Here is a 24,353-nt window from a genome sequence, read left to right as displayed (position 1 = left end):
TAAATTAAAGACAATCACAAACATCCATGCCCATGACGGGATTCAAACTAGCAGCCTTTTGGCTGGAAAGCAGATACGCTAACCACTCGGCCAACCAGGCCAGCAAGACAAAAGTGATGAAAATAGGGAGGAAGAAAAGTAACATCTCAGTCACCTTGAATGAAGAACAAATAGAACAAGTAGATCACTTCACGTATCTTGGATCAAAACTAACAGAAACAATAGATGCACTCGAAACGATCAAACACAGAATAGTGATAGGATGGACCACAGTGGATAAATTACAGAAAATATGGAAAACAAACAAGATATCTAAGCAAGCCAAAATCAAATTATATGAATCAATAATTATACCAACAGTTATCTCATTAAGCGAAGAGAAAAAACTGTTGGCATTTGAAATGAAATGCTTAAGAAAAATAAATAAAACAAGTTGAATAGAAAAGAAAACAAAAAGCACAGACAAGAATTATCATATAAGAAAAAATTAGAAAACAACAACTGAGATGGTTAAACCACGCTGCATTAATAAATACTTTCACAACCGAAAAAAGAAGACCCGGGACACCAAAAATCACCTGGCTGAAATCAATAAAGAACATTTCAGGATGTAGAACTTATAATGAACTTTTTCGAAAAGCAAAAAAATAGAGAAGACTGGAATATCCTGCTCAATGGAAGACTCAACCTGTCTTAGATGGAAGAGAAGAAGAAGATGATGCTAAATCCTAGAAAAACTGTAAAAAATCATCAACAAATCCAAAGTTGATAATTCTTTTGATGGCTAGATGAGTACTATATCATCATCAAATTCCTGATATATATATATATATATACACACACACACACACACACCCCCTCAAGGGGGTGTGCAGGATATTAAGATAGTACTACATAAAGAACTTACATCGTTACTCACTGTCTATCAGTAATTTTTCTCCAAAGCAATCTGTTATCTGTCAAGATTTTAACATTATCAGATCTTAATTTCTGTCTTCTAAGGTACTTTTTACTGTATCAATCCACATATATCTGGGTCTTCAATAATAAATTTAGTTTAATCCTTTATCCAAGTGTGAGCAAACAATGTTTGCGCCTGAAAATATCTTCATGTTCCATTCTTGCAATGTCACCACCTTGATGATATACTCTTGCAAAGTGCTCACTCACTAATTCCACTATATCAACTGATTCGGTTACTTCCCTACCCTCAGCATTTTTTAAAATCATTCTGCCATGAACATTTTTCCTTTTACTTGCAACATATTGAAAAAACTGTTTGGGATTCTCTTTAGCCTGGATGGCCAATTTTCTTTCATAATCCGCTTTTGCTTTTCTTACCACCCTTGTTACCTTCCTTGCCTGAGCTTTATACTGTTCCTGCACCTGCTGGTCACCTTTCTCCTTAAATTCCCTCCACAATTGTTTCTTTTTTTGCATCTCAAGCTTAATAGTATTATTCATCCATTTAACCCATACTTAATTTATTATTCAGACTCTTGGTATACAGTCAACCATTGCCTCCTGCAAACACTTCTTAACCACTTCCCATGCTGTATCAACATCCAGCCCTTGCAGTTTTACATGCCATGGCACTGAGCCAAGCACACTCCTAAGCTTGTCATACTTACCAGCCTGGTAATTACACATGTACCCTGTCTTAATTGTAAATTCCACTCCTTTAGCCACCTCCCAAGTCATGATTCTCAGATGCAATTACTAGGTCAAGCACTTTCTGCCACCCTAGTATTTTCCACTACATGCTGTCGCAGATAGTTGTCCCTTAATAACTGCATAAAATCCAATTCCTTCCTACCGTGTGCCCTCTCCTCCTTCCAGTCAATGTTACCATAATTGAAATCACCCATAATAATTATCCTCCTTCCACTCATTTCTTCTATTTGCCTATGCATACTATCCCCACCATCTATTCCATCACCTGGTCTATAGCAGCACCCAACTGTATATTTTGTTCTGCTAGGCTCTATCTCACACCAAATAGCCTCAAATGTGCTCTTTTCTCTATCCTGCAGTTCAACTTCTATACTCCTTGGCTGCAACTCATCAGCTATCATGAATAACACTCCTCCCCCCTTTTTATTCTCCCTGTCACTCCTGAACACACTATACCCTTCACATTCAATCCCACTAACTTTATCATCTTCTGTCAGCCATGTTTCACTAATACTAACAACCTGTGGCCTGGAAGTGCCAACCAAAGCCAAAAATTCTTCCTTCTTGTTCCTAATACTCCTGGCATTATTGTACATGAATTTCAGAAGCCCGTTAGTCCCACCCTTGCTTTGATGCCTTATACTAACTATCCCATTCTGATTGTTCTTCATACTCGCTTGGGCATATTATACTCATTCTTAGACTCAACTGTCTCCCTGAAGTCTGCATATCCATTCAAATGTAATCCATCCATCTTATATAAATCCTTTTGCCCATCGAACTCACTCCACACATCCACAAATTCCACACCACTCTCCATGCATAACCCACGCATAAAGTCATTGGCAATTATGGCCCTCCTCCTAAACACTTCATTGTCATGCTGCGGCAAAATACTCACTGTCCTAAATCCTAACTCTCTTCTCTTTTGCTACCTGAAGTAATTCCCTCACATCCTCTATCATTTCCATTTTGTCTTCTTTCAAATCATTTGTTCCTGCCACAACTATCATTTCTTTCACTCTCTATTTTTGCACTCGAATAGATTTGCCGACGTCCTTTATGTTTGCACCCGGTTGGTACGATTTCGTCAAACTTTCAACTATCACACCTCTTAATAATGAATCTCCATACAGCACTCGCTCCTTCATTTTATTTACGTTTACGAATATTCTCTTATTTTTTGTATCAGACTTTCGCAGTTTATTAGTCGGTACGTTCAGTACACATTTTTCCATACGTTCCAGTTGCCGCTTTGTTCTGTGTATCGCTCTGCTCAACCGTGCTATTTCACTACTTGTATCTCACCATTTTCATTATCATTTAAATCATCCATTCGTTCTGTATTTCTACCTTCATTTACATTTTCAATGACGCTCTCACACCTATCTGGTACTACCTCACAATTCCTTATCACATCAGTATTTTCTATAGTCTGACTTTCTTTAACAATATCACTCTTGCCACCCGAAACACGCTTTAGATCCTCATTCTCCTTACACTTTCTGCACATATTAACTCCACTATCACCATCTAACCAGACTCCAACTGCCCTTCGCAAAGCATACATCTCACAGACAGTACATTGCATAAACTCTTTTATATCAAAACTCTTAAACAAACATGGTGACCTGGCTGCCATTTTTTTGTTAATCGGTGCCATATGGACGCTATCTTATCTTAAAAAAATAATTAAAATAACACAGAAAACACACAAAAATCGCACAGACACACTAAGAAACGAAAACAAACAATACTGCATAAAATTCTAGTAAAATTGCCAATGATAACATAAAATACTACTGATCTTTTCAGGAGCTCTCAACAAGCCGACGACATCTACCGACATCATTATATTACCTTACCCCAGTCCTGAAGATATTTTCAGGCCCACACTTTGTTTGCTCACACTTGGATAAAGGATTAAACTAAATTTATTATAATCTAACCAAGTGAAAAATAAACTTTCAACATCTTGGTCTTCCTCTACGTCTTTTTCCTGTCAGCCTGGCCGAGCACACTTGTTTTGCTAATCTCTCCTCTCCCATTTTGTTTAAGTGACCAATACCATCTGATATTAGCTCTGCTAACAATGTCAAGTTCTTTCCTAATATCATCCTTTTTAATATGATATTGCCATTGATGCCATCTGTTCACGCCCCTAATCTTCCTTAGGACTCATAACTGTGGTCTCTAGTCTTTGGTCAAGTGTTTTATTTCTAGCGCAGCACTCACTCAGATCCATAAATTAAAATTGGTTTGAACACTGTGTTGTGTACAGCTAATTTAGTGTTTTGACTAATTCTGTCTTATTCCATATAAATTTATTCAGTTGAATTTCTACCATTACCGGCTTTGTTGATTCTGTTGTCTGTTTCCATATTTAATTTACAGTCTTCACTACGAATTGTGCCTAAGTAGCTGAAATGTTTTACTTGTTCTATAGGTTCTCCATTCATGATGCAGTCGATATTTTCTTTGTTTTGTTATTGCTGATTTTCATACCAGATTTATGACAACAGTTATTCATTTTAGTCAGGGAATCTTGCAGGCTTGTACTGGGCTTATTTAAAAGTATAACATCTCTAATTTTGATATCAGGTTTAATACCTCTTTTCTTCATAATGTGATCCATATAAATAATGAATAACAGAAGAGATAATGTACATCCTTGTCCAACACCAGATTTAATATCAAACCATCTTTCTGTACTTCCTTCAATTCTAACTGCTGAGTCAGCAGTTAGAATTGAAGGAAGTACAACTCAAATAAATACTAAGTATTGCTTGGTATAATGTCCCATTGACACTATATAACTATAGCTTATTGAATGGCTATTCTCTTGTCACCTTGTCATATGCCTTTACCAGATCTACAAAACTTAAATACAGATCTTTGTTATATACCCATGATTGCTCAACTATTAGTCATAAAGTGAAAATCTGATACTGACAGCTTCTATTTGACTTGAATCCAGCTTGTTCTTCACCAAGCTTCCCCTTCCACAATCCTTCTCAACCGTTTCACAAGTATACTTGCATAAATCTTACCAGGAACACTCAGTAGGGAAATATCTCTGTATTTCTCACATTCAGTTTTATTTACCTTTTTTGTATATGAGTGCTATGAGAGCTCTACTCCAATCATCTGGAATTTGTTCTGTCCAGGCCTTCTGAACTATGCGCAGCCACTGCAAAACTTTTATACCTCCATGCTTGAGCATTTCTGGTCAAATGTCATCTACTCCAGCTGCCCTTGCACATTTCAGGCCTTTGACGGCTCTTTCTACTTCAAGTATGGATATGTATTTCCTGATTGCATGCCTGTTGAATGCTTTTTACCACTGTACTGTCACTGCTTGTTTTGTTTAGCAATTTTTCAAAGTAATTACTCTATACATCAAGGATATCTTTTTCTCCAGTTTTTATGTTACCTTTATCATTTCTAATTCCTTTTACAGCTTCTTTCCTCCATTTCTGAGCTTTTTCAACAGCCTGCAGAATATTTTGCCACCTTCCTGATATTTATTTTCTATGTTCTTGCCAAAATCTTCCCATGATTTTGTTTAGCTACTTTTACACAAATGTAAGAAAGCTAAAAGCACAATCTGACTTATTCACCAGGAACTTTTGATATGCTTTCTTCTTTTCCTTTACTGCCTCTTTAACTTCCTGTGTCTACCATGGAGTTCTGATTTTTCTATCCTTGCAGATAATCTCACCACATGCCTCTCTGGCTGAATCAGTCAGGGTTTTCTTCAAGGCTTGCCACTGAATCTCCAAGGTTTGGTTCCTGCTCTCAAACTCTTTCATTTTTTCTTCAATAATCTTCATGTATCTTAGTCTACAGTTCACATCTGAGAGCTGCTCAACTTTTATTCGCTTTAAAACTTTCTTTCATGTTCTTCTTTTCAATATGAAATTCAGTTTCATATTAAAAAGAAGTGTGTGTATATATATATATATATATATATAATACATAATGTATAAAGGATTAATCCAGATTATTTATTGATATAGCACCTTAAAATATTGCTCTTATATTTTTTTTTTATTTCTTTTAAATATAATGATTAAAATATATGAATTTTGATTCAGAAAAAAGAAATAGAACTGGAGGGACAATCTTCAAAAGCAGAAGAAGATATAGAAGTAAAGTTCAACTCAGATGCTCATAATGAGAAGAAAATTAGTAAGGTGAGAAATATAGATTATATGTATTCCTTTCTTTCTTTTAGGATAGATTATACGTATATTATTGTATATAGAAGTTTATTGCTATAATTAGCCTATTCTAGTCTAATTCAATGAATGTTTGAATCTTTATGTGGTAGATGATCACTGGCATGAACATTAAAAAAAAATCCACAATATTATGAAAGATTTCATATTATTAAATACTTCTTTCTATACATTCTCTCTGTGTCTCATTTTATTTCTGTGGATTTTCTAAATGAAATATAGCACTTATGAAAAAATTATCAAGACTAATTTTTTTTCTCCAGTAAACGACACTGGTAACAAGATCATGCATGTATCATTGCACATTGTTTTAGTTGTACATTCACCTGAAGGACTAAATTAATGTAAGTTCTCCCTCTCTCAGAGGTAAAAAAATGTAACTTATAAAGAGACAAAGTTACATTAGTGTAACATTCTAAATTAGCAAATGAAATGGTATTGACCAGAAAGTGACATTAGCAGTTCTGGAATCCTATGGAATTGATAAAAAAAAAACTAATAGCTATATTAAAAGATGTTTATCAGAATGCAGTTGCAGCAGTTAGAATAGGTGATGATTTGGGGAAATGGTTTAAAACAAGGCAGAGGTACTAGACAGGGAGACCCAATATCACCAAGCATTTTCATCGCACATTTAGAAAGAGCAATGGACAAATTGAAGGAAGATGCCAAAGGAATATCTGTGCACGGAATGAGAATTAACAATCTGAGATTTGCAGATGACATTGTTATTATTGAAGAAGACGAAAGAGAACTACAAAAAACACTGAAACTGCTAAATGAGGAAGGGAAGAGATTTGGACTTGTTATGAACTTGGAAAAAACAAAGACAATGGTATTTGGTGAGAATAACACGAAACAAAAGATACAAGTGGATGGAACTGATATAGAAAATGTAGAACAATTCGCATATTTTGGAAGTAAACTGACATATGACTTGGACTGTAAAAAAGAAATAAAGATCAGGATTGCAAAGGGAAGAACAAATCTGAAGGCCATGGATAAAAACTGGAAAAGGTAAAGTGATCAGTCTACAAACAAAACTAAGAGTACTGGAAACATGCATCTTCAGCGGTGTACTGTATGGATCTGAAACGTGGGTAATAAATAAGGAATCAAGAAAAAGAATTTTGGCATTTGAAAGAACTTGTTACAGAAAGATTCTAAGAATAGAATGGGTACAGAAAATCACCGATGAAGAGCTCTATCAGAAGATACAACCAAAACAGAATCTAATGCAGCAGATTATAAAACGGAAGCCACAATTATTTGGATACATCTGTAGAATGAGTGAGGACCGAAGATAACGACATTTATGTTCGGTATTTTGGATGGTTTAAACAGAAGATGTAGACCATACAGAGAATGGATAGACGATATAAAAGACTGGTGTGGAATGGGTGTACAAAAACTGCGACACTGTGCACTGGACAAAGAAAGGTGGAAGAAGATAGTGAAATAGGCATCAGACATCAATGGGCAGTGAGTCCATGGTTCGTGATGATGAAATAGAAAAGAAAGTTCACTGATATCAATTGTAACTAATAGTAATAAAAAATATACAATTTTTTACTCTTGTTTATTTCAATAATTGTGGATAATTTTTATTGAATGTGATTCATTTATAAATGAAATTTTGAAGGAATGTTTATAAACTGTACATAATGTATGAAAAGCACTTTAACCAAGAATAATCAGATACATAGGGAAAGTTTTTAGAATGAAATTATGGGTTTTTAAAAACGTGTAATATTTATAACCAAAACCATACTCTTATGTAACATTTTGAAAGTATTTTTCACTTGGTTAGACTATAATAAATTCAATTTAATCCTTTATCCAAGTGTGAGCAAACAAAATTTGCGCCTGAAAATATCTTCAGGACTGGGATAAGGTCGTACAACACCGGGCAACTCGTAGCAAAGGTGGACCAAACTAACATGACTTCTATCTCAGTACCTCCCATAATGCAAAACATCTCCTTGTGGATATGTATAATGTTATGCATTAAGGGAATGGCCACTACCCAGACTAGTTTCGACCTTTATTGAGGTCTCTTCAGTGGGAGCCAGGCCCAGAAGTGGCTATACCAGGCAGAAGCAATGACGAGGTCATCTTTACCTATAGGAGTTGCCAAAAGGTGTGCCACCTTTTTATTAAATTACTGTGGATTTAGAGAAAGATGTTGAAAGTTTATTTTTCACTTGGTTAGAGTATAATAAATTTAGTTTAATCCTTTATCCAAGTGTGAGCAAACAAAGTTTGCACCTGAAAATATCTTCAGGACTGGGGGTAAGGTAGTACACCACCAGGCAACTCGTAGCAAAGGTGGACCAAACTAACATCACTCCTATCTCAGTATCTCCCATAATGCAAAACACATCTCCTTGTGGGTATGTATAATGTTATGCATTAAGGAAAGGGCCACTACCCAGACTAGTTTCCACCTTTATTGAGGTCTCTTCAGTATACATATCCACAAGGAGATGTGTTTTGCATTATGGGAGATACTGAGATAGGAGTGATGTTAGCTTGGTCCACCTTTGCTATGAGTTGCCCGGTGTTGTACTACTTTACCCCAGTCCTGAAGATATTTTCAGGTGCAAACTTTGTTTGCTCACACTTGGATAAAGGATTAAACTAAATTTATTATATGTAACATTTGCAAACCAGTTGAATCACTGCCCATAAACAATAACACCAGTAGCAACAACTGTACCAAATCATAGCATTAGCTATTATTTAGAAGCAAGAAGATAAAAACGTGACTCGTTTTGATCATGTAAATGTCCCTTCTTTGGGCTAAGCCAGTGATGACGAGAGACCTTTTCTAGCTAAAGTGGCTACAAATATAAAGAAATCTTTCTCAAGTATACCTGCCAGAATAATATATATATGAAATTTAATTATAATTAAATTATCATTTATTAAAATAATTTGATATTTTAATCAACCTTCTGATTCAGTGGAATTCAAAACAGACATGATCACCATAAGCAGTGAAAAGAAATAGTTAAAACTGCAAGAAGAATATAAAAAATATCATGTCTACATAGTTGATGTTACAAGACAAATATTGAAAACAAGTATTCTATGAGAAATTATATGAAGAATTATCATCTTCACATTTACATTATTATTACTCTCCTATCTATAATTTTCCTCCAAATTAATCTATCACATGTCAGCACACAATATGGTGATATTTTGGCTTTTTAGGGCACTTCTTACTGAATCAATCTATCTAGATCTTGGTATTCCTCTGGATCTTTTCCTCCCATCTTGACATCAAACACCCATTTTGCTAAATATTGCTCTCCATTCTAAGTGACCAAACCACCTTAGCTCTGCTCATACATCCCCGAATGTTAACAGTGTCTAGTTCATTCTTAATATCTTCATTTTTAATATGATTCTGCCACTGGTGTAATCTGTTCACTCTCCTATTTTTTCTCAGGACTCTGATATCTGTTGTCCCTAGTTTTTGGTCAAGTACTTAATTTCTAATCCAACCCTCAGATCCATAATTTAAAACTGGTTTGAACACTGTGAACTAAGGTTTAAGTGCTGGGAGAAACTCATGTTAGAGACTTAATGGTGTAAAACTTCACTAAGGCACATCCCAGTCACTGAGATGATATATTCGAAGAATTAAATAACATTTTAAATCATTTCTTAGTGCTGTCTCACTCCATTAAACCTCTAACATAAGTTTGAACACTGTCTAGTATACTGCTAATTTGGTGTTCTGATCTCCTGGCTAATTTCTGTTCTAATTTCTGTGGAATGTCTGTTAATAGTTAATCCATTCCTGGTACGGGAGCAACTAACAAGTGCGGCTGTTTCTGAAATACTGCACAATACCTCCAACTATCTGCCTGCAGTCAAATTGGCTTATGTCACCATGTTTCCTCATTACTGGCAAATGCTTACTGATTATGTATAGAGAATAGGTGTGCCCATTTATAGTAGCCACACACGATGTTGATATCACATGGCACTTTGTCCTTGTGCCAAATTTGTGAATGTGGGGGGGGGGGCGGTGTCGTAAGCAAAGTTAACTCAGTGTATATATGTTATCACATATATTAGGGTAGATTAGCATAAATCACAAACAATAATTGTATTAATAAATTTTTGCAATTATTTTTCACCTTATAATTAAAGTACTAAACCAGTTTAACAGTTTATAATAATAATATATAGCTAGCCTATATATTATCTTAAAGGACTTAAGATTTCTGTTCAAGACGTTCATTAAAAACACATGCATGAATTCATATGTTGAGATTCTGTAAGAGATATTGCTGATTTCTACTGCATTCTATAAAATCAGAACCTCATAGTAGAAGCACAAAGTAGAGACTGGCCTGGAAATGAAGGAATCATATCAAACAAAAGTCCTAGGAAATGTTTGGTAAAAATATAGAAGATAAATATCAGCCAAGTGGCAAAATATTCTGTAGGCTTTGAAAAATCTTACAAATATTAGAGTATTGTTTAGGAATCATGAAAATAAAGTAAAGGAATCACAGGTGATAAATGTGATGATAAAAATGAAGGCAAAACCTTTCTAGCTGTTTGGAGTAAATATTTTGAAAGATTGTTAAATGAGATGAGTAGTGATAGAACAGTGGTAGAAAATACCCTATGTGAAAAAGTGTCCTGACATCCCATTCCACAACAAAAATTAAACATTGCAATAGATAATGTGCACCAGAATCTTTAAAACTGCGAGTGAGCTCCTCAGATGTCATTACAGTACTGTATATCATCTACTCGTGAGACATGGCCACCTGTGTTGAACTTACTGACTTCCAATGAGGTGTTATTATAAGGTGTCATATCAGCAACCTGTCCATGCATACGATTGAAGAAAAACTGCAACACCCACGGTCAACTGTTCAAGGCATTATTAGTAAATGGAAACATGAGGAAGGCCACATAAATTGATGGAAAGGGACAACAGAGCTATGAAAACGTGCCTCCCTGAGTGGCATCAGTCTTCTGCACAAGTCATCACCAAGGAATTGCAGGAGTCAACAGGGGTGGGTGGGTGTGCATGAAAACGTTTGTATAAGGAACTGCACAAGTTAAATAAAATTCCATGGCTGAACTACTGCATACAAGCCATTAATAACTCATATGAATGTGAGTGACTTGCTTGGTGCAAAGATCATTGATGGACCCTAGACCAGTGGAAATGAGTGGTATGGAGTGACAAATCATGCTACACTGTTTTTAAATCCGATGGTCATTGCTGAGTGTGAAGTATGCAAAGTGAACAGTATCTGCCAGCATATGTCATCCCAACTGTTAAATTTGGTGGTGGCAGTGGATGTTTTTTGTGGTATGGACTCAGACATTCTAAACAATGCTGCACTGTCTACACTTTACCAGTTTTATGGAGACAGGCCAAACTTGTTTCAGCAGCAGCATAACAACGTGCTGTACCATAAAACACCACTCCATTTCAACATGGTTTGAGGATATAGATGTACAGAATTTGGAGTGGCCAGCTCAAAGCCCCAACCTCAATCCTGTAGAAGCCCTTTGGGATGAACTGTAACATCAGATTCAGGTTAGAATGACACATCCAACTTCTGTGTCTGAACTGACCACTTCTTTACAGGAGGAATGGAAAAATATACCTGCGACAAGTTACCAACTTCTCATTGAAAGCGTGTCAAGGAGAGCCATAATTGCACATTGCAATTATGGCCAAAGCTGGGCTAACTCCTTATTGATTTTGCAATAAATACATTATTGTCTAACCATCACTGGTGTCCAGACACTTTTTTCTACATAGGGTACATAAGATTGAATACTCAGACATATATATCAATAACCGAGGTAGAAAAAGTGTCAGAAATGTAAAATATGAAAGGACAGCTGACAGAGAGTATTATTATTCAGGCCTCCATTGAGTCTAAAGACTCATCATGAGAGGTCCTTTCTAAGAAACACAAATTCTATCAAGACTCATCGAGGGGAGGTCTCCCCCTAAGAAACACAGTCTATCATACCACTCCTTGAACTCATTGACCGTTCTCACTCTCACCACTCCATCAGCAATGCATTCCATGGTTCAACCACCCTCCATGCAAATATACCACTCCTCACCCTCTTGCTCACAGTTTCCTTTCGTAACTTCCAGGGATGGCCTCTTGTCACCGCTCCTTCCTGCTGTTCAACCAAGCGAAAGAACTCCCCAGTGTCAACCCTGTAACCACCTCTCAACAGTTTAAAAGTCACAATCATATCACCTCTCCTTCTTCTATCCACCAAACTCTGCAGTCCACATTCCCTCAGCCAATCCTCATAACTATCATTTACAGTCCTGAAACTGTCTTTGTTATCTGCCTTTGTACCCTTTCCACAGTTAATTTATCCCCTTCAAATCCTGGGGACCAAATATGAGAACAATAGTCCAAGTGTGGTCTGATCAGGGTCTTATACAACGGAATGATGACCGTTTTATCTCTGCAGGTCAGTGTCCTTCTCATAATTGCAGCAATCCTCTGTGTTACCTTCACCACCTTTGCAATATGTCCCCCTAAATTTCAGGTTTCTATCAATCATCAACCCCAGATCTCTTGTCTCCCCTACTTCCTCCAGTATAACTCCTCCCATAGAATATGCAGTGTCCCATCGATGTTTCCCAAACCTCAAGACCTTACATTTTGCTGCATTAAACTGATACACACTCCCATTCATTTGCCCATCTATCTAGCTTATTCAAATCCTCTTTCAGGGCTGCCGCATATGCACTATTACTAATAATCCTTCCCAGCTTCGCATCATCTGCAAACAACTGAATATCCCCTTGCAATCCACTGACAATGTCATTGATATAAAGGTTAAACAATATAGGCCCCAGTACTGAACCCTGTGGGACCTCACTTGTAACCCTCTGCTTCCTTGAAACTGATTATATTTGATTAAACTGATAATGATTGAGAGTAGATTATATATTACTAAAAACTGCTCTCAAATATGGAGGTATACAATTTTACTGTTGTTACATAGCTTAATTCATATGGCCTGGCTAGAAGACGAAAACTGGACTACAGCTCAATAGAACCCATCTGTAAGAAAATGGAAGTAAAAGTGAATTTGAAAATTATAGAGGAATTTCTTACCTGGGTATTCTTGGTAAGAAATTCCTCTATAATTTTCAAATTCACTTTTACTTCCATTTTCTTACAGATGGGTTCTATTGAGCTGTAGTCCAGTTTTCGTCTTCTAGCCAGGCCTAGAAGACAGTGCTGTTTATAGTTGTTCTCAGAGAGGAAGGATTTGTGGGACGAATATATGCCTTCCATATGTATGGGATTTTTAGACTATCATTATTGTTTAGATTGGGGTGGTTGATAACGATCTCACAAGCTTCCTTAAATTTGCATTCATACTATGTTTTGGTGTAATGTAGTCAACTCGTGCTTTTCCAGTCAATTCTATGTAAGGTGTTCAGGGCATGATCAGAAAGGCCAGCTTCACCATAATTATTATATTTGATGTGTCATTTGTGTTCTTTTTGTCTGATCAGAATTGTGCGTCCTGTTTCTCCTATGTATGATATGTTGCAGGTGCAGTAAATACGATATACTCCAGGGTGGGCCAGCGGAGGGAGGTAGGTCTTTGGATGAGTTGAGTAAGCTTTTTAATTTTGCAGGAGGTTTAAAGGTGGCTTTGAGGTTGTATTTTTGCAATACTCTGTTTATTTTGTCTGATGTCCCTTTAATGTAGGGAATAGTTATAGTTTTACTGTAGTCTGGTTTGTCTTTGTTTTTTATTGAGGTCTTGTAGAGAATTTTGTTAATAGTGTTTTGGCTGTATCCATTTTTTTGAAAAGTATTGCACTTTAAATTTGTTTTTCAGTGCCTGTTCATTGGAGCAGATCTTCAGAGCCCTGTTTTTTAAGGTATTGATGACACCTAGTTTTTGTGTTCGGTGGTGGTAGGAGTTTATGTGTATGTATATTGGCCAGTATGTGTCAGTTTCCAGTAAACAGTGAAGGAAAGGTTGCCCGAGAGAACACGTGTATCTAGAAACGGCAGTGTATTATGTTTTTCAATCTCATTTGTGAACTGTATGCGTTTGTGTTGCTTCTTTAGGTGTCTAAGGAATGTGTCTAGTGTCTGACGGCCATGAGACCAGATCGCGAAAACATCATCAACGTATCTAAGCCAGACTTTGGGTTTTAAAGGGGAGGAACCTAAAGCAAGTTGTTCAAAATATTCCATTTAAAAGTTAGCAATCAGGGGGGATAATGGCGAGCCGATAGCTATGCCTTCTTTTTGTAGGTAGAAAGCATTTTGCCATACAAAATAACCAGAACGTAATACATGTGCAAAGAGCGTTGTGATATCTGGAGGAAATTTGTTCTGTAAAAGAAGAATTGTGTCATTGATTGGGACATTCGTAAAGATGGCAGAGACGCTGACTAATAGATCATCTTTTTCTAATAATATCTTTGATGATGTTTATGAAGTGTTGTGTGTTTTTGATATAGGAGGGGGAATGACCTACTAACTCCTTGAGTGTTGCTGCTAATTTTTTGGCTAAGTAATAAGTTGGGCTATCAATCCCTTGATATGAATGCAAATTTAAGGAAGCTTGTGAGATCGTTATCAACTACCCCAATCTAAACAATAATGAAAGTCTAAAAATCCCATACATATGGAAGGCATATATTCATCCCACGAATCCTTCCTCTCTAAGAACAACTATAAACAGGACCAGAAAATCCAGGATCCTAAATCTAAAATAACTTTAATAATAAAAAATAGGACATCACTGTTAAAGAAAAAAATCTATAAGAAAGAATGTTTATTCATGTTGTAATTTATAATTTTTTTTTTTTTTTAAAGCACTTGTTTGCCAGCCTTTTCATCGGCGGCTGCTATAATTAGTGATAGACATGGGCCAGCTATCTCTGATTGGCTACCGGTGAAGATTGAACTGCCCACTCAGTCTCCAAAAGCTAGATAGGGTATAAAGGCCTCGCCTACTCCCTATTAGGAAATAAAAGGCGTTAGTTGATTTTTGATTTGAATGATTCAAATTGACTACATTTTGACTAGAAGAAAACATCTTAAGGTTGTGACAAATTGTAAGGTAATTCCAACAGATCAAGTAGCACAACAACACCGACTGCTGTGCGCAGACTTTAAATTAAGATCGAAGATAAGAACTTCTGGTTGCCATGGGATGAAGACAATTAAGTGGTTTCGCTTAAAAGAAGAGAGTGTGAGGAATCGTTTTAGGGAGAGAGTGTTAGAGAGGATTTCAGATGGACTGGAAAGTGTACAAGATTGGTGGAAACATAATTCAAAAGTAATCCTGAGCTGTGCAATCGAGGTGCTTGGTGAGACATCTGGAAAGATTAGAGAGCAGAAGGAGGGTTGGTGGTGGAATAATGATGTACAAGTGGCAGTGACAGCTAAGAGGAAGGCAAAGCAGAAGTGGGATGAGTCAAGAGTGGAAGAGGACAGAGAGGTGTACAAACAGAGAAAGCAAGAAGCCAAGAGAGTTGTGGCACAGGCGAAGACCATGGCATATCAAGATCTGTATGATCAATTAGAAACAAAGGAAGGACAGAGAAAAATTTACCAACTAGCGAAATGTAGAAATAAAGCAGCTAAGGACATCTTACATGTGAGGCAGATCAAAGATGCTGAAGGAAGAGTATTATGGAGGGATGTGGACATAAGAAACAGATGGAAAATATACTTTGAGGGACTTCTGAATGAGGAAAATGCAAGGACTCACAGAGGAAATGGGCAGCCTTCTGAGGGGATGGTGCAGAACATCGGTAGAATGGAAGTGATGGAGGCCATGAAGAGGATGAAGAATGGAAAAGCGGTGGGCCCCGACAGAATTCCAGTGGAGGCATGGAAGGCACTGGGGGAAGAGGGAATTGACCTGCTGTGGGACCTGTTCATGAAAGTTTGCCAACAGGAAAATATACCCGAGGAATGGAGGGAGAGTACTCTTGTTCCCATCTACAAGGGTAAAGGGGATGCACAAGACTGTAAAAATTACAGAGGAATAAAGTTGATGTCCCACACAATGAAGATCCTAGAAAAGGGTTCTTGATGGTAGATTGAGGGAGGAGGTGGAGATTGCAAAGGAACAATTTGGCTTCATGCCTGGTAGATCAACAACAGATGCTATCTTTGGGTTACAACAGATGATGGAAAAATATCGAGAGAAACAAAGGGAGCTACATCTGGTATTTATTGATCTGGAGAAAGCATACGATAGAGTGCCAAGGCAAGAAGTCTGGAGGTGTCTGAGGGAGAAGAAGGTGCCAGAGAAATATGTCAGGTTGGTGCAGGAAATGTACAGAAATGTGAAGACAAGTGTTCGGACCTGTTTGGGACAGACAGAAAGTTTTCAAGTAACAGTTGGCTTGCATCGAGGGTCAGCATTAAGTCCTTTTCTGTTTAATATTGTGATGGAGGTGGTAACAGAGGAGGTGAGAGAAGATGCACCTTGGACAATGCTGTATGCAGATGACATCTTGCTGTGTGTAGATTCAAGAGAAGAAGCGGAAACTAAACTGGAAAGATGGAGAAAAGTACTGGAAGAGAGAGGTATGAGACTGAGCAGAAGTAAGACAGAGTATATGTGTTGTGCAGTGGGCGGTGGCCAGGAGACAGACCTGGAGCTGGAAGGAAATGTCATCAGGAAGGTGAGAGACTTTAGATACTTAGGTTCGACAGTGGAAGAAGATGGAGGAGGTGAGAAGGAAGTGGGATGCAGGATACAAGCAGGTGGGAGGAACTGGAGGGAGATGGCTGGAGTGTTATGTGATAAGAGGGTGCCGATCAATCTGAAAGGCAAAATTTATAGGACAGTAGTGAGGCCAGCTATGACATATGCTATAGAAACTGTGGCCCTGAGGAAAAATAACATTAGTAGGATGGAAGTAGCAGAGATGAGAATGCTTAGGTGGATGTGCGGTGTGACCTGAAAGGATCATCTGAGAAATGACTATGTCAGGGGAACAGTGAAAGTTACGAACTTAGGAGCGAAAATACAGGAGGCAAGGTTGAGATGGTTTGGTCATGTGATGAGGAGGGAGGACGAATATGTGGGAAGAAGGGTCATGCAGATGGATGTGCAAGGAAGGCGGAAGCGTGGGCGGCCAAAGAAGAGATGGAGGGAGCTGGTAGAAGAGGACTTGAAGATGAAGAACTTGGATGTGGTGACAGCCCAAGACAGGAAGGTGTGGAGGAGACTCATAAGAAACAGTGACCCCACTTAAGTGGGAGAAGCTGCAGAAGAAGAAGAAGTTGATTTTTGATTTGAAATAATAATTGTAATAATAGAAATAGGACATCACTGTTACTGGAAGGAAAACCATCTGTAAGCAAAAATGTTTATTCATGTAATCATAAATTAAATGTAGCTTGATGTTTTTTTTTTTTTTTTTTCACTAGAGGTCATGCCAGTGAGTAGCATGTGATCAAATCATTATTTCTCTAGCTTACGGTTTGAAATGTAACACAGCTTGTCTTGTATATTTATGTATGCTCCAGATGATGATCTTGATATGAAGATCGAAATGTCGGGATAATAAAAAGATTTATTTTAACATGGTTGTAGAATCCATAATTTCAAAAACGAATGCTGATCACTGTGTAACACTAAAAGAAAGGATTAGAAATATTCACCCTGGCTCTGTATTTTATTCCTTTTACTGCTGTAAAAAAAAAAAAAAAAATTGGTTTGAAAATCAGCAATTAAAAGACACAAACTATAGAAAAGATAGGAACATGGAAATTATCACCTGCTCACTGAATGGGGAACCTGTAGAAAAAGTAAAATATTTCAGCCGTTTAGACATTCTTTTTAGCAAAGTTAAACTAAATATGGAAATAAACAAAGAATAAGCAAATCTGGTATGATACAGAGCCTGTTGAGTGAGTTTCTGTGAGATAGAAATTAACCAAAACACTAAACTATCAATATATAAGACAATCTTCAAAACAACATGAGTCATACTGTCACATGTCTTGGTTGCAGCTGAGAGAGCAGGAGACAACTGTATTAAAGTCCCAAAGAGTCAGGTATGATTTGTAATTTTAAAAAACTTATGAACAGTTTATGGCTATTACTTGCCAAAAACTTAAACATATGACAGTATGACTCATACTGTTTAACTCATTCTTGTTAATATTTTGAATGTTGTAACCAGTTCTTTTGCTCTCTTTCTCTGAACGATGTTCATGTTACAGTAAGCAAAATATATAGAAGTTGTAAATAAATTCTAATTTTTTTTGCATGTGTTAAACCGTTTTATCTATATCTATCTATATATATAGATATAGATAGATATATCATTGTTTACCACATACATTTCTATAAAATGTATTGTAGCAGTTAATATTGCCTTAGAAGACCAAAATGGAAGATCTCTGCCTTTGAAGAGATTGACGTATTAATTTAATCAGAAATTGTTGATAGGAAAGCTAGTAATAATGTAAACCTAATCATGTAGTACTATCATAGTGGCCTAGACATATCATGAAATTACATATCAAGAATTTAATTATGATAAAGCTTATTTCATACCTTCTTTCTTTCAAGTCATTTTATTCATAATTTTATATATTTATATTAGTATAAAGAAATAAATGTATACTTGAAAATTAAAAAACATTTCTTATATATTTTTCCTGTTTTGTGAACAGAAAAAATAAATCATTTTCAAAATTAGCATATCAGCAAACTTAGGCTTAGTAAGTTAGAAAAAATACAACTTTTTTTCAAAAAGTTTTAATATACTAGTTCAAAACAATTTGTGGTTTGTAGGCCTATAATAATAGTACCTTCAAAAATCTAGTTACTAAAAATCTAATTTTTACATTATGATTATTCTATGGGCACCTTCATGGAGTCCAAAGACTTATCGCATGATATCCAATCTGTCCACACGGTCATAACATCTCCTTGAACCCATTAACAGACAAAGCACTCATGACTGACTCTGGCAACCCATTCCTCTCATTCACAACTCTCCAAGCAAAAAATCTAGTCCTCACCTTTATTCAACTTCCAGGGATGATCCCTTGTTCTAGACCCTCTAGCCAAGTGCTGAAACATTTCCCCTGCATCTATCTTATAAAACCCTTTAAGCATCTTAAATGTTTCTATCATATTCCCTCTTTTTCTCCTATCATTCAACTTCTGCAATCCACACACTTTCAATCTATCCTCATAGGGAACATTCCACCCACCACTCCCCATCTTAGTCACTCATCTCTGAATCTTCTACACCACTTCTTCATCCCCAGGAAACCAGATCTGAGGACAGTAATCCAGATGTAGACATATCAAGGCATTATAAAGTGGAATAACAACTTCCATATCTCTACTTGTTAGTGCATTCTTCAATAGCCAAGTAATCTTATGAAGTACTTTAGCAACCTTAGTAATATGTCCTCTAAACTTTAACTATCTCTCTACCACCACCCCTAAATCTCTAGCTTCATCTGTTTCCTGGAGTACAGTGGTACCAATGTGATACACACCTTATAATCTATTTATCCCAAAATACATAACTTTACATTGCTTGACATGAAACTGACACCTATTATCTTTTGCCCATACTGACAGCTTATTTAAATTGTCCTCCACATTTTAAATTGTCCAAGCTGTCCAAATCACCTTGATTAACCATTACTCTACCTAATTTCAGCATCATCAGCAAACTATTGAATATTTCCTTTCAGGTTATTTCCTATATCATTTATGCACGAATTAATCAGCAGGGGTCCCAGCACCGAACCTTGGGGCACACCATCAGTCACCTGTTTTTGCCTCGATTCTGCCCCTCCATATACCTCTTTTTTGATATCTGTCTAGCAACCACCTTCTTATCCACTTAACCAGTGTCATATCCATCCCCATTTGTTCTAATTTCATAATGAATGCTTTTTCAAAATCCAGCAGAATCATCGTGTAGCCATTTCCTTTATCCATCTCAGCTGTTACTCTATTATAAAAAGTTAGTAAATTACTAAGGCATGACTGATCCCTTCACAGAGCCATGTTTACCCTGATACAATATCATATTTTTATCTACCCGTTCTTGAATTCTCTTTTTGTCCAATTTTTCTAGTACTTTTACCACCACACCTGAGATACTGATTGGTCTATTGTATAATTCACTACTGCAGTCTTAAAACCTCCTTTATGCAAGGGAATTAATTTTCCCTCTTTCCACTCCCTTGGAAGTCTACCAGAGCTGAAACTTAAAGAGCCTAGTCAGAAGCATTGTCAGTTCCCTTACACATTCTCACAAAACCCTAGTTGATATCCCATTTAATTCCATGGCTGTATTTACATTGAGATTCTGCAATATTCTCAGAACCTCCAATTCATCCACCTCTGTTACCACACCAGTGTCTGTCACATATGTTAAAGCAGTAATCTCACTAGGATGATATACCTTTTCAAAGTGGTCACTGAGTAACTCAACTACTTTATCTGCTTCTGTCACCTCATGACCATCAGCACACATTAAGGGTAATCTTCTATAGTCATTCTTCCTGTCACTTGCCACATAATGAGAAAACTCTTTGGAATTTCCTTTGGTCTGCATGGCTAGATTCTTCTCATAATTTGATTTGGCCTTCATTGACATGCTGGTCATCTTTCTTGCCTGAGCTTTGTACAGTTCGTGAGTTTATAGTCACCTTTCTCTTTATATACCCTCCACAGCATTTTCTTTTTCTGCAGCTCATCTTGCTAATGGTATTACATACAAAAGACATGTTACTCATATATATATATATATATATATATATATATCAGTAACATCGGTGTGTGCGTGTGTACACACACACACACACACACGAGGTGTGACCAATTTAATTCCCACAATGGCCATGTAGTGTCGCCGGTGTGGTGATTTGGTTGGAGTCACGTGAGTAATCGTCCTTGTACGTGTTTTAAGTGCATGCATAAATCTCAAACCAATAGAGCCATTTGCTAGTTGGATATTGCAAAAAAATAGAGATCTGGTGTAAACTTTGGCATAAAAATGTGTGATCAAATTTTGTGTGAATATTGGCAAAACTGCTACTGAAATATTGGAGCTGTTGAAAGTGGCATATGGTGTGGATGCTTTGAAAAAGTCAAGTGTCTTTGAGTGGCATAAGAGATTCAAAGGTGAGTGAGAAGATGTGAACAGTGACCCCAGAAGTGGGCAGCCAAAAACAAAAATGATGGATGCAAATGTGAACAGAATGTGAGATTTGCTATGGTCTGACAGACAATTAAGTGTGCGATTAATGGGGAATTGCAAATGAATTGGGAAACAGCCATCAGGGTAATGTTAACTGAAAAATTTGGTATTCGAAAGATTTCTGTGAAGTTTGTGCCTCGGATCTTGATGGACAAACAGAATCAGTGGCGGCTTCAAGTTACGACTGATCTTTCTGCAAATAAGCACGTTTCCAAGAGTAATTACAAGTGACAAAACCTGGTGCTTCCAGTATGATCCCAAAACAAAATGCCAGAGCATGCAGTGGAAAAACTCTGAGTTCGCCACATCTGAATAAAGCATGCATGTCATGTTCGCAGTTCAAGACCATGCTATTGTGTTTCTTTGCTCGTATGGAGGATAGTCCACTATGAATTCATTGAACAGGGACAAACAGTCAACCAACAATGCTATTTAGAGGTGCTGAAAAGATTACAAGATTTTGTTCAGAGGAAAAAAACCTTAATTATGGCCTGACAAGTGGATCATTCATCACGACAATGTGCCAAGCCATAGTGCGCTTATCGTGAGAGAGTTTCTGGCCAAAAAAATCGATAAAGGAATTCAAGAGTATTCTGAAAAAAAGTTCCAGGTCTGCCTAGGCCTGTTTTCAAAATTGGGAATACCATCTATACCAGTGTACACAAGGTGACTACTTCAAAGGTGAGAGTAGTCACTAATGTGTAGTTCCAAACATAGTATTTGTGTGTGTGTGTGCGTGCGCGTGTGTATGTGTGCGCGTGGTCCACATGGTTAGCCTAGTGGCTATGCGCTTCACAACCATCTGCCTGGGAAAGGAGTGTCCTGGGTTCGATTCCTGTCGCTGATGTGAGGAGCTTAAGGATCTTTCTCAGACATAGCCTAGTTAGCTGGTCTTGGGCATGGACAGCAGGATTTTTCTCCCCAGTTTATCTGGAGGTGTTTCCTCTCGAGACGGGTACAACTTAGAAGGGCTTAAAATAGCTCTGTAACAGGCCAGTAGGCCTAATATGTAGAAGGGAGAAGAAGAAGATATATATATAGCCATTTTGCTGTTTGATAAATATATTTTGCCTTGTTTCTAAAAGAATTTTTCCATCTCTGCTATGAATATGCCTTTTAATTTTTGACAGATGCTTTTGTACATAAGTTTAAACAGATAATCATACCTTTATATAATGCTTATTTTTATAACAGCCAGTACCGTATTGATTTCTGTGTTTGTTTGTGTTTATGGTATAGACACTGATATTTCTCATGGAAATATTTTACTAATTATGTTGAAAATACAGGAAATACAGACACAGATTCCTGAACAAGAAACAGTTCTAGAATTAATTAACAATTTGAAATATCAACTTCAGGAAGCACATGAAGCAAATAATCTTTTTAAGGAACATCTTTACGGTGCCACGTCTCAAGTTGAAGAATTGAAATCCAAGGTAAAGTTTTTATTCCACTTTAGAGGATTATTATTATTATATGCTTTCCAATTTTTGTCTAAGTCCATCTATAGTGATATTGGAATGAACTTCCTGAATTAAATATATGTTGGAAGTATATATATAATATACTTCCAATTTATAATCTTTAGTGCATAATACTTATACTATCAAAAGTGTTTGAGATTGGTTTTATATTTGTGATGGGAAAACCAGAGCATCCAGAGGAATACAAATCTTACACTGCAACAGTGTGTGGGGAAACAGTGCTAAAAACAAACATTTAGTTGAACTTTGTTGGAAGTTTTTCCACTTGATTATACTATAAATTAAAGATGCCAAGAAATTATATTCTTGATTTAATCCTTTATCCAAGTGTAAGCAAACAAGGTTTTTACCTGAAGTAATGTCAGGTCTGGGCAACTCGTATATAGAGGCTAATGACTTCACATCAATTGCCTTAATATCCCATAATGCAAAACACATATCCTTATGGAGATGCATTATGGGAAGGGTAACTACTCAAACCGGTTTCAACCTTTATTCAGGTCTCATCAGTGGGAACCAGACCCAGAAGTGATACCAAGGTTGAAGTAATGCAGAAGTCATATTTCCACATACAAGTAGCCAAAATGCATAGCTTTATACATGTCCGTAAGGATATGTGCTTGGCATTATGGGATATTAATGCAATTAATGTGAAGTCATTAGCTTCTATATATGAGTTGCCCAGTCCTGAAGTTACTTCAGGTGCAAATTTGATTGCTTACACTTGTATATTAATGATATTGGCAAAGATTTGGATGGAGATATTTAGTTGTTTGCAGTTGATGCAAAGTTGGGACGAACCATAAAGAGTAGTGAAGATGTTGTGGCCTTGCAAGAAGACTTGAATAAATTAAGTGATTGGGCAAGCAAATGGGGATGTGAGTTCAATGTTGCAAAATAAGGTATTAAAATTTGGAAAACAAAGATAGGATGCAGAATTTATGCTTGGTGAAAATATATTGTTGGAAGTAGAGGAAATAAGAGATCTGGGGGTGATAGTGGATAAGGATCTAAAATTTAGGGGACACATCGCCAAAATTGTGAAGACAACACAAAGATTTCTGGGAATGATGCGGAGGACACTGACGTGTAGAAGTAGGGAGATTCTTGTTCCATTGTATAAGGCTTTGATTAGGCCACACATGGACTATTGTGCCCAGATTTGGTCACCTGGTTTTCAGAAGGATGAAGAGATGTTGGAAAGAGTCCAAAGGCGACTGACTAAGGTAGTTTCTGACCTGTGGAATGTCGAGTATGAAGTGGAAAATAAACTTTCAACATCTTTCTCTAAATCCAGAGTAATTTATTAAAAAAGGGTGGCACACCAATTGGCAATTCCTATAGGTGGAGATGACCTGCAAATGCTTCTGCCTGATATCTCGACTTGGGCCTGGCTCCCACTGAAGAGACCTCAATAAAGGTCGAAACCGGTCTGGGTAGTGGCCCTTCCCTTAATGCATAACAATAGACATATCCGCAAGGAGATGTGTTTTGCATTATAGGAGATACTAGGATAGGAGTGTTGGTAGCTTGCTCCACCTTTGCAACGAGTTGCCCTGGTGTGTACCACCTTAACCCAGTCCTGAAGATACTTTCAGGCGCAAACTTTGTTTGCTCACACTTGGATAAAGGATTAAACTAAATTTATTATACTCTAACCAAGTGGAAAATAAACTTTCAACATCTTTC

The 24,353-nt window shown here is 36.9% G+C and overlaps 1 protein-coding gene across 1 annotated transcript in view; it reads left to right on the top strand.

The window, feature by feature from the left end:
• Window positions 1-24,353, top strand: part of LOC150110713 (uncharacterized) — a 410,078-nt gene that overhangs the window by 309,677 nt on the left and 76,048 nt on the right. The window contains exons 14-15 of the mRNA XM_090395888.1: window positions 5,772-5,870; window positions 22,467-22,616. Of these exons, the coding sequence (XP_090252014.1) occupies window positions 5,772-5,870; window positions 22,467-22,616 (249 nt within the window). The remainder of the gene's footprint in view (window positions 1-5,771; window positions 5,871-22,466; window positions 22,617-24,353) is intronic.

The sequence above is a fragment of the Typopeltis vanoorti genome, chromosome 1 (assembly GCF_054136105.1).
Source record: "Typopeltis vanoorti isolate ZY-2024b chromosome 1, IOZ_Tvanoo_1.0, whole genome shotgun sequence".
Lineage (NCBI taxonomy): Eukaryota > Metazoa > Arthropoda > Arachnida > Uropygi > Thelyphonidae > Typopeltis > Typopeltis vanoorti.
This window is presented reverse-complemented; position numbering and strand designations above follow the sequence as displayed.